This window comes from Lampris incognitus, chromosome 5, assembly GCF_029633865.1.
Source record: "Lampris incognitus isolate fLamInc1 chromosome 5, fLamInc1.hap2, whole genome shotgun sequence".
NCBI classification, from domain to species: Eukaryota; Metazoa; Chordata; class Actinopteri; order Lampriformes; family Lampridae; genus Lampris; species Lampris incognitus.
In genome coordinates this window covers 63,045,941-63,057,989 of record NC_079215.1, presented here as the reverse complement: position 1 = coordinate 63,057,989, position 12,049 = coordinate 63,045,941, and the positions used below count along the sequence as shown (strand labels likewise).

At 47.4% G+C, this 12,049-nt stretch overlaps 1 protein-coding gene across 1 annotated transcript in view; it reads left to right on the top strand.

Moving 5' to 3' along the window:
• The first annotated feature begins 664 nt into the window (after nt 1–664).
• The window catches only part of LOC130113070 (uncharacterized), a 69,761-nt gene continuing 58,376 nt past the window's right edge, over nt 665–12,049 (top strand). The window contains exons 1-2 of the mRNA XM_056280581.1: nt 665–710; nt 820–1,120. Coding sequence (XP_056136556.1) covers nt 665–710; nt 820–1,120 — 347 coding nt within the window. The remainder of the gene's footprint in view (nt 711–819; nt 1,121–12,049) is intronic.

Below are 12,049 nucleotides of genomic sequence, written 5' to 3'. Positions count from 1 at the left end.
ATTTGGGTGAATATGAATATTTGCTGGAGAAGAGAAGTACACTAGAAAAAAAAGTCTAGTTGATCAGCAAAACCTGATCTTATCATTTATGTAACAATACTAAGTACACATGAGTTATGTATTTGTGTGGAGCATTTTACTAGTTGGTATATACAGTACAAAACACCTTGTAGTTCCTCTGCTTTGCTGCTCAGGACATCCACCTGTCAGTTATTTGAGTGAAGCAGGTGTTTTATTGTGCAAGACGGACACATCAAAACAGCCCAAATGTACTCCACATACAAAGTAATCCTTCACATTCACTTTCTCAAGCTGGAATTAAAATGATCCAGCAATCCAGTCTTTCACTGAAATCTAAGACTGGCACAAAGAACATGTCCACTTCTGTATTTGTGTCAGGTCACCAAGTTGTTATTCAAATCTCTTGAGAAAGAAATGTGATGTTTTGCTGTGTGTGTTCAGGGAAGATTATTAGAAAACCAGCAATCAAGCTCTATTCATATTTACATAAGACTAGTGACTATTCCTGGAACACTTTAGTATGTAGGTGTCCTATTCTATGCAAAGTATACTTCCTTGTTAGTCCACTATAAGAAGTTCATACCAGGCTCTTAGTTGGACCAGAAGAAGAGCAGCTCCCAGCAGTTCAACTTCAACACAAACCATGTTGTCTGTAGCTCTGCTGCTGCTGCTGCTGGCAGCTGGATCCTGTGAGTCTCTTTGAGGGAGAAACATTCAGGACCACAAAGCTTCTTCTGTTTATCCTTTCTGCACTGAGGTACAAAGTTGAGTTTTCAACTTTTTCTCTCTCTTCTACAGGTGTGAACAGTCAGCAGTTGAATCAACCAGCGTCTCTGACTGTCCAGCCAGGACAACCACTGACCATCACCTGTCAGGTCTCTTATTCTGTTGATAGCTACTGGACAGCCTGGATCAGACAGCCTGCAGGAAAAGGACTGGAGTGGATTGGAATGAAAAGATCTTCATACACATACTACAAAGAGTCACTAAAAAACAAGTTCAGTATCTCTTTAGCAGCTTCCAGTAAGACAGTGACTCTAACAGGACAGAATATGCAGCCTGAAGACTCAGCTGTGTATTATTGTGCCAGAGACACACAGTAACACAAACCACTGGTAGACCTGTACAAAAACCCTCTCTGTTCCTGAACAGTTAAGCGATGATCCACCAGATGACACAACCTCAACTCACTAAAAACTTCAACCACTGTTTCCTGATGAAACACAAAAACACCCTTTGAATAAATGTAAAAGTTAAAAAGTGGAATGAAAATAGCATTCTATTGAGAGTATCTACATAAATCTATTTATGGAGAAATATCTAAATATTTACTAATCTTATCCAGATTTACATCTTTTTCTTGTCCAAATAAATGGGTGCCATATTAGGACTATAAGAAACTTTATATTTTGCTCTACATTATGTATTTATGTTGTTTCAGAATTATAAAATAAACACCAAAGTAAAAGCAGTGATAGACAATCTCTAACTAGAAAGAGTATATGAAAATAAACTCCTAGGTGTGATACTAGACCACAACATCTGCTGGAAACCTCACATTCAACCTCAATTCATTGAGAAGCACAATATGTTGACCAGTAGACAGTACGGGTTTTGACCAAACAGATCGACATCTCTGGCACTCATTGAATTAATTGAAGGAATAACTAATTGCATAGATTAAAAAAAGTTTGCAGAGGGAATATTTACAGATAAAAAAAAAGCTTTTGACAAGGATGATCATAATAGATTAACAGACAAATTGGAAAGGTATGGTATCAGAGGGGTGGTACAGAATTGGCTAAGAAGATATTTAAGTAACAGGCAGCAGTTTGATAGGTGAACATGAATTGTCATGCATGGATATTGCTTGTGGTGTACCCCAGGGGTCGGTTTTAGGTCCAAAACTGTTCATTCTCCACTTAAATTATATATGCAACATATCAAAAATATTGAAATTTGTTTTATTTGCCGATGACAGCAATATATTTTGTGCTGGTGAGAATTTACAGCAGCTTTTGGAGGTGACCACAACAGAAATGGAAAAATTAAAACTGTGATTTACAAAAATAAATTATCCTTTAAATCTGGACAAAACAAAGGTTATGTTGTTTGGAAATTATAAGATAAACACCGACCTGCTCTCAGGGTCATAGGGGTGCTGGAGCCTAACCCAGCAGTCATTGGGTGGCAGGCAGGGAGACACCCTGGACAGGCCGCCAGGCCATCACACAGGGCCAACAAACACACAAACACACACACACACACACACACACACACACACACACACACACACACACACACACACACACACACACACACACACACACACACACCTAGGGACAATGTAGTACGGCTGATCCACCTGACCTACATGTCTTTGGACTGTGGGAGGAAACCAGAGCCCCCAGAGGAAACTCACGCAGACACGGGGAGAACATGCAAACTTCACAGAGGACGACCCGGGACGACCCCTAAGGTTGGACTACCCCGGGGCTCGAACCCAGAACCTTCTTGCTGTGAGGCGACCGAGCTGTCCACAACCATTATGTACACTACAAAAAAGAGCCATAAGGATAGTTAATAATGTAGGATATCATGAACACACCAACAAGCTATTTTTAAAGTCAAGTGCCTTGAAGTTCAGGGATTTAGTAGAATTTAACACAACACAAATAATGTTCAAAGTAAGAAACAATCTACTACCGAGCAATGTACAACAAATATTCCCAGATAGAGAAGGGGAATATAATTTGAGAGGGAAATTAAACTTCAAGACATTATTGTTTGTACAGCTTTGAAGAGCATGGGCATTTCTATCTGTGGGGTAAAGTTGTGGAGCAGTGTGAGCATGGAACTCAAACAACGTACAAACACTACACAGTTCAAGAAGAAGCACCAAGGTGTGATTATCAAGAGATATAGGCATGATGAAGAGATGTGCTACCTGTCTAAGGTTTACTGATCTCCAAACAGCAAACATTCCTAATAAAATGTTTATATTAGTGTATATCTGGGTTGTTTTATATCTTCCATCCATCCATCCATTATCCAAACCGTTTATCCTGCTCTCAGGGTCACGGGGATGCTGGAGTCTATCCCAGCAGTCATTGGGCGGCAGACGGGGAGACACCCTGGACAGGCCGCCAGGCCATCACACAGGGCCGACTGTTACGGCCACGGGTGTGTCCGTGTCCGTATAGTTGTGTGTTGTGTTGCCTCCTGTATCTAACCCTCCCTCTGACTCTACATCCAGGTATCCTCCAGGTGCTCCTCCTCACCTCACCAACCGGGCAACAAATCGTCCAGTTCCATCAGCTGTCCAGTGTCCCATGTAAACCCCCCCCCCCCCCCACGTGTCTTCAGGTCCCCGGCCAGCTGGTTTAGTTTGTGTGATTTTCTTTTGTGTGTTGTAGCTACTTTGTGTTTATGTCTTTGTCTCTGTAGCTACTTTGTGTTTGTAATGTCTGGCCCGTTTTCATTTAAGTTTTGCATTGTTTAAATCTTGAGTATTTTGAGTTGTGTTTAGCCTTTAATTTGTTTAGTTCTTTTGGGCAAGGGGGTCAAGGTAAGATGCCCATGAGCAAACCCCCCATCACGTAGCTTACCTCTGTTAGACACACTAGGTTAGCAGCGGCTGCCACTTTTTGTCTTTAGGCTTGGTGCTTTTCAGCACTGTCGGGGGGGGTTACTTTTGTTAGTAGTGTATTGTTTTGGCAACCGTTCGGTTCCCTTGTCCTGTCATGGTGCTAATAAATATTTATATTTTATTATATATAAACGTTTATGTCTCATGTGTTGCACCTTCACCTCAATGTTACCCAGTACACTAATTGTTGCACCCTCATCGGACCGAGGGACGTGACACACACACACACACACACACACACACACACACACACACACACACACACACACACACACACACACACACACACACACACATTCATTTCATACCTAGGGACAATTTGGATTCACCTGGCCTACATGTCTTTGGACTCTGGGAGGAAACCCACACAGACACGGGGAGAACATGCAAACTCCACACAGAGGACGACCCCCCAGGGTTGGACTATGCCAGGGCTCGAACCCAGGACCTTATTGCTGTGAGGCGACCATGCTACCCAACGTGACACACACACACACACACACACACACACACACACACACACACACACACACAATGAGGAGCGGAATATCAACACAAATACAGGAGAAAAGGTTTAATACATTGCAGTACAGCCCTGTTTCGTGCGTCGCACACTCATCAGCAGCTGGCGAGTGTGCGACGAACGAAACAGGGCTGTACTGCAATGTATTAAAACCTTTTCTCCTGTATCTGTGTTGATATATACAGTGCTGCTTGAAAGTATGTGATCCCCTTGAGCAGTTTAGATGTTTCTGTTGTTTTACCATGATTTTCTTATTCTATCATCACCAGTTTTTATGTATGAAATGTCAGATATATGTTTATCAGTTGCATGTACTTGTTTAGTGGGACTTGTTTAAGTAGCCCAAAAACTACATGAAACATGGAATTAGTGTATGTGCAAAAGTAAGTGAACCCCCAGCTGCACTGGTTAAGTCAAGCAGGTAACAGACTGAGGTGAAACACATTTGGGTGCTTAATTAATCATTTAAGCAGGCCAATGAAATGAGACATCCTTGGGAAAGGGTTTGGCCTGCACTAATTAAAAGACAGAGGAAACCAACCAAACCACTGTGGTCCCATACAAATCAACAATGCCGAGAGCAAAGGAGATATCCGAGGACATGAAGAAGAAGGTAGTGACAGCCCATCAGTCTGGGGAGGGATATAAGACCATCTCCAAAAGATTCCAGCTCCATCCATCTACTGTAAGACAAATAATTTACAAATGTAGGGCCTTCAACATGACAGCAACTCTGCCTAGAAGTGGACGCCCATCAAAAATATCACCCAGAAGCACCAGAAAAATAATAAATCAGGTAAAGGCCAACCCACACATCACCTCTAGAGAGTTGCACACCTCTCTGGTAGCATCTGGGACAAATGTGCATGCATCTACAATCAGACGGAAATTGAATAGCCATGACATTCATGGGAGGGTTGCTAGAAGGAAGCCTCTGCTCTCAAAAAAGAACAAAGCTGCCCATTTCAACTTTGCCAGAGAGCACTTGGACAAACCAGAGACCTTCTGGAAGTCCATTCTCTGGACAGACGAGTCCAAAATAGAATTATTTGGTCACAATCAAAACCAACATGTTTGGAGAAAAGCCAACACTGCATATGAAGAAAAGAACCTCCTCCCAACAGTGAAGCATGGTGGTGGAAATGTGAAGGTCTGGGGCTGCTTTTCTGCTTCTGGACCTGGACGACTCCATATTATCCAAGGAACCATGAATTCTCCGGCATATCAACAAATTCTTGACCAGAATCTCCTGCCATCAGTCAGGGAGTTGAAGCTGGGACGAAAATGGATTATGCAACAAGACAATGACCCAAAGCATTCCAGCAAAACTACAAAGGAACGGCTTCAGAGAAAGAGGATTCGTACTCTGTATAGGCCCAGTCAAAGTCCGGATCTTACTCCAATTGAAATGTTGTGGTGAGACCTGAAGAAGTTGGTACATACCAGATGTCCCTCCAACCTCTCTCAACTGGCTGAGTTCTGCAAGGAGGAGTGGGCAAAAAGCCCCATAAGCAGATACAAGAGACTGGTTAGTGGTTACAGAAGACGTTTGGTTGAAGTAATGGCTGCAAAAGGAGGAGCCACAAGCTACTAATACAAGGGTTCACATACTTTTGCACATGTTAAATTTTCAGTTTTTGTGAAATAAACTACCTTTGTTGAATTAAATAATGAAAATATATCTCTTTGTGTGTGTGTGTCCATTATTTGGAAGGTGTGCTTTACAAATTGGGATTTGGATGTATGTGTAATAAGCTTATTTTAATGTTTTTTACAAAAACAGTGACCATGTCTGGAGGGTTCACAAACTTTCAAGCAGCACTGTATATATGGCAGTGACTTCGGTGGCCAGCTTGGGGATGTGGAGTGGGAGATACAGGCATTGCCTCCCGGCTGCGACGGTTCCCTCCATTGGAAGCGCTCCCCAGTCGGAAAACTAGAGTGGGGTGTAACCGCAGTGAGAATGCCACCCAGCCAACCGACCATATCCCCCATTGAGAACTCTTCCCAGATCGGCAGAGTGGGCCACGCACACGGTCTCTATCTTTGCTGCTCCATTGATGGACACCACTACTGGGCCATTGTGGACAAAGGGTCCACCATCTCCATTGTGCATCCAGGGGTGCTGCCAGAGACAGAGTGGAGGCCCACCACCTGTAAAATCAGAACTGTGACTGGGGAACTAACCAGCATGCTGGGGAAGAGAGCACTGCAGGTGCAGGCAGGGAAAGCCGCAGCCAACCACGAGTTTTGGTTGGCTGAAATACAAGACCCTGCATCATCGGGCTGGACTTGCTGACTCGCTGGGGGGCTCTGGTCAATGTGTCGAGTAATGCCATTCACCTCGGCACAGAGACCTCTCTGGACGGCGCCGGAGGGCCAGGGAAGGTGGGATGTATCCACATCCAGCCAACTCCACCTGTCACCACGCCGCCGCCCCCCCCACCCCCACCCCCACTGTCACCACCACTGCCACCCAAGGTGATGACGACACTGCCCGGCCCACCAGCAATGACGACAACCCCTATTGAGGCTACCATTCCTCAGACACCCTCATCGGACACTGTTGCCACCATCCAGGATCTGTATCAGCGGAGCAGTGAAGGGCTGGACCCTCAGCAGAGCCAACAGCTGAGAGACCTGCTCCAACAGTTCACTGAGATTTTCGCTGCACACGAGGAGGAGTGCATCCAGACCAACCTGGTGCAGCAAACAATTGACACTGGCACAACTCTGCCCATTAGACTGCGACCCTACTGGTTAGCGCTTGCCAAGCGTGAAGCTGCAGAGAGGATGAGTCTAGAGATGGCTGCGGCCGGGATGATAGAGCCATCCAACCGCCCTTGGGCCGCCCCTGCCATCCTGGCCAAAAAGAAGGATGACACCTGGAGGTTCTGTCTGGACTTTCGTCAACTGAATAATGCAACTTGTAAGGACTCCTACCCCTTGCACTGCATTGACGACGCTCTGGACCACATCGCAGGGTCGCAGTGGTTCAGCTCACTTGACCTACGGAGCGGTTACTGGCAGGTGGAGCTGGCACCAGAAGCCAGACCCAAGACAGCCTTCACCATCGGCCAGGGACTCTGGCAGTTTCGCGTGATGCCCTTTGGTCTCTGCAATGCCCCCGCCACGTTCGAGAGACTAATGGAGAGGGTGCTGGCTAACATCCCCCACAACCGGTGCGTGGTTTACCTTGATGACCTTCTGGTTCATGCCGCTGACTTCGAGCTGGCCCTAGAGAACATCCGTCAGGTCTTCCAAGCCATTCAGGGGGCGGGTCTGCGCCTGCACCCCAAGAAATGCAACCTCCTTTGACGTGAGACCAAGTTTTTGGGGCATGTGGTGGGGACAGAGGGCGTGGCCCCTGATCCTACTAAGGTGGAGGAGAAATGGCCAGTTCCGCGAAACGTCAGCGAGGTGCGCAGCTTCACGAGGCTCGTCTCCTACTTCCGACGTTTTGTCCGCAACTTTGCCTCCATTGTCAGTCCCCTACAACGTCTCACCGAGAAGGGACGGGAGTTCAACTGGATCGACAACTGTGCAGCCGCCTTTGCGCGGCTCCACACCGCCTTGATCACTGCACCCATCCTGTCCCTTCCTGATTCTAAGTGCCGCTTCATTGTGGACACAGACGCCAGAGATGTGGGGCTGGGGGCCGTCTTGTCTAAGGAGGTTTGCTGGGAGAGAGAGAGTGGTGGCCTACTACAGTCGTGCCTTGAGCTGCCCCGAACGCAATTACTGCGTTACACGATGCGAGCTCCTGGCGGTAGTCGCGGTGTTCGATCATTTTCGCCCCTATCTCTGTGGCCAGGCCTTTCTCCTGCAGACGGATCATGCGGCCCTGATCTGGCTGCTCAGCTTTAAGGAGCCCAAAGGCCACGTGGCTAGGTGGATTGAGGAGCTGCAGAGCTACGTTTTCGAGACCCAGCACCGAGCCGGGCACCTGCACAGCAATGCAGTTGCCCTCTCCCGTCATCCCTGCAAGGACTGCAGACACTGTGAGTGCCAAGAGGAGCAAGACAAAGCAATCCTCCAAGTGTCCACCATGTGGCAGGTTGAGCCAGAGGAGGCGTGGCTGATGGCAATTGACAACCAGGAGTGGCAAGCAGCGCAGGATAGTGGGTCGACACCAAGGCACGCCCCCACTGGCAAGCTGTCTCTGCCATGTCAGTGGAGACCAAGGCCTACTTTTCCCAGTGGGCCACCTTGGACTGTAGTACCGGGTCTGGCAAGCGCCGGGCCGGGGAAGAAGTGTGTGGCAGTTACTGGTGCCCAAGGACTAGCGTCAACGAGTGCTACGGGTGGCCCACGGCTCGGTGGGGGCGGGTCACTATGGGGTGGCCAAGACGCTGAACAAACTGCGCTAACGGTTCTACTGGGCCGGATGCAGGTACGACACTGAACTTTTTGTGCACTGTTGTGATGCCTGCACCACCAAGAAAGGACCAACCAGACGCTCTCATGCCCCTCTACAATAATACCAGGTGGGGGGCCCCATGGAGCGGGTCGGTGTTGACCTTCTTGGCCCATTTCCCACCACAGACAATGGAAACCGCTACGTCCTTATGGCCATGGACTACTTTACCAAATGGCCTGAGGCGTATGCGGTCCCAGACCAGAGCGCTGCCACTACAGCCGAGTGGCTGGTGTGTGAGATGTTCTGTCGGTCAGGGGCGGAACTTCGAGGCACAGGTGTTCGCTGAGGTGTGTCAACGCATGGGGGTGAAGAAGACCAGGACAACGACCCTCCACCTCCAGAGCGACAGACTGGTGGAGAGGTTCAATCGTACGCTCACAACACAACTTGCGATTGTCACCTCACGGCACCAGCGAGACTGGGACTGTCATCTCCCCCTGGTCCTGTGGCCGTACCGGTCGGTAATACAAGAAAGTACTGGGTGTTCACCGGCCGCGCTCATGTTCGGGAGAGAACTGCGGACCCCTGTGGACTTAGCCTTTGGCACGCCCCCTGGCACTGACCTTCCCAAGATATCTGGCTTCGAGTACCTGCGGGACCTCCAACAACGTCTGGCCAAGGCACACGATTTTGCTCGGCAAACAAAAGCGGGCGTATGACACTCGTTGACAGGGCCGCTCCTTTACCCCAGGAGCGAAGGTGTGGGTCTTCAACCCAACTCGGAAGAGAGGAGTCTCCCCCAAGCTCGCCAGCCAGTGGGTGGGGCCCTGTGAGGTGTTGGAGCAGCTTTCGGGTGTTGTGTACCGGGTGAAAATGTGTGTCCGGGGGCGGGTGGTAGTTCTGCACCGGGACCGTTTGGCACCTTACCGCCCCTTGGCTGAAGAACCTGCAGATCAGCTTAGCCAACCCGGGACGGTCCCTCCTACACCCACAGGCCCTACCAACCGGACGGACAGTGGGGAACAGGGACCCGTGCCTTCCCCTTCGCTATAGGGACTTTGTTGTCGGCTGAGGACAGGCGACACGCTGAAGGGGGGTAATGTAGCGAAGAGGCTACCCCATTAGAATTGTGCCCTCCTGTTTCACCCATCAGGTACTGCGTTCAGATGGTCAGTTATGTTATTAAATGTTTTGCAAGTGTTTTATGTGGTTTTATGTGTTTATGTGATTCCTATTTAGTGTAGTATAACTGTAGTTATCGTTCTGTTATGTTGTGTAACGTTGGTACTGAAACCATGATCAACATTGTTGTTCAGGTAGATGACCCCCATGTATTGTTTCGTGTTTCTGTCAAGTTCCTGTCTGCATGAGTTCAATATAGGAGACTGAAAAGTTACCTTTGTCACTATTTTCACATTCGCCATAAAATAAATACAACTGTTAAAACAAACACTCAACGGCTGGGAAAGTGCTCAACAAATAAAGAGAAAAATAACTCAGTGGGTCAAGCAAATTCTTTATGAGACAGTACAAGCCTGTATCATGCCATAAGCAGCCAGCTGTCAATAAAGCTCCTCGGGAAAGGACCTTTCCAGCTTTGACAGCTGTTTGTTGCATAAGCGGCCTCAATTCCTCTACATAGCATTTATAAAAGAAGAAGAAGAAGGAGCAGAAGAAGAAGAGAAGCGGGGAGACGAGAGATTCAAGGCCGGTGAAGAGGAGATAGTTGGAAAACGTAGCAAACGTCAGTTTTATAATTTACAAGTTTAATCGCACAATATTCGAAGGCGTAAGCTGTAAGTGTGATACCGGTGGATGTGAAGTGGACGTCGGTTAGATGTTGCTGCGTCCTTCTCCAGTTCGCCGTGACTCGTTAGCCAGCTAGGTAGCTAAGCTAGCAGCTGCTATAGTAGCCTTGTTTGCTAGTTCCGTGAACATACGCAGCTGTTAAAAGAAGACTCGTACGGGATCAGACACACCAGAGAGCGGGTGGAGCCGCCGCCAGGGTTTGCTCCCCCTTCCTCCGGCTACGTGGGGTTCTCACGCTGGAACAAGTCACCAGCAGCAGGCCTTTGTCTCGTCCCCACCGCGCCTGCTGGGCCATTCGTGCGCAGCGCCACCTCCTGACCATTGCGGAACTGCCCTTCTCCTGACCTGAGTGAGTACGGTTGTCCGTTTAGCTCGCAAGAGGGACGGTAACATCGGTGGGACACGTGAAACCAGACCTGCAGCGAGGGTGGGTTGTTGAGGACCTCTTCATTAGTTTGATAGATGCCGGCTTTAGTTTAGTTAATGTTTAATGTGCTTGGTTTGGAATACTGAAAAAGGTCCCTACTTTAATTTTGTATTTGAACCGTATTGAGCTTGATATAGTGAAAGTGCACTATTTATTTTGTTTTGTTTTGTTGTGTTGGTTTTTGTTGTTGTTGCAATAACTAAACATTTCGAGTTGCAACTTTGTCTTGTTTGATTATTCATCTAAAGGTTATTAATTTCATGGGAATTTGTATGTTTAGGGAACCCAAACTAAGATTAATGTAAATACGCCCATTTCACGCCTCGGCCATCTTGGATTTTTTTTTAAAAAAAACAAGCGGTGGGAATTTAGCCACGCCCCCTTCTTACTTCGTTGAAAACGCTGCTGGAAGCAACATGTCGTACTGCTGTGTACCATCCTGCAACTCCTATCAAAGAAGGGAAAGAGATAAATCCTTGACGTTTCACCGCTTCCCCAAACGCCTGCACACCCGTAAGGCATGGGTGGTGAAAATGAAGAGGGATACAGGGCCACATTTTCAGGTAACTACCAATACCTTCACCTTTACCTAGCTAGCTGGCTGGATAGCTAGCTAGCTAGCGCCCTAGCAACGTTGTTAGCTAGCTACGACCATGACAGTTAACATGTTGCTGACAGTAACGTCAGATATAATTTGTCATTATAGATCACAGACAACACCAGGGTGTGCTCATAGCACTTCACCGTGGACTGTTTTCGCAAGACGTTTGTTGGGCTGACAAAACTGAAACCCGGAACTCTACCGACCATTTTCCCATGGTCAAATCAACCTACGCCGAGGAGGTAGCTAAGTTTACTAACTTTACTAGCAGACAGACATCACGGTAGGTCATGCAGAGCTATAATAACGTTAGCTGGATGTTGTCATGAAAATGATTTTAGGATGTTGATGAAATGAAACATAATACCTGCCATTAATAGCTTGTATTTTTAGGGTTCCTGTTCGTGGTGGTCAACCTGCTGGGGAGGTGACACCTGAGTCAGCAGATGAGTGAGTAACGTTTACAGTTGTGCACTCATGTTTACAACTAAATTCCACATTAAGATGCCATATGGCTAAATGTTTACTCCTCCTGCTATTATTGCAACAGACATTATGTACATGTAGGCCTACTGTATGCATTGAGCTGCAGAGGTTGCACCATGTACAGCCAGTTAAATAATATTGGGGTGACCAGTTTCACTGTGACTACAACATTA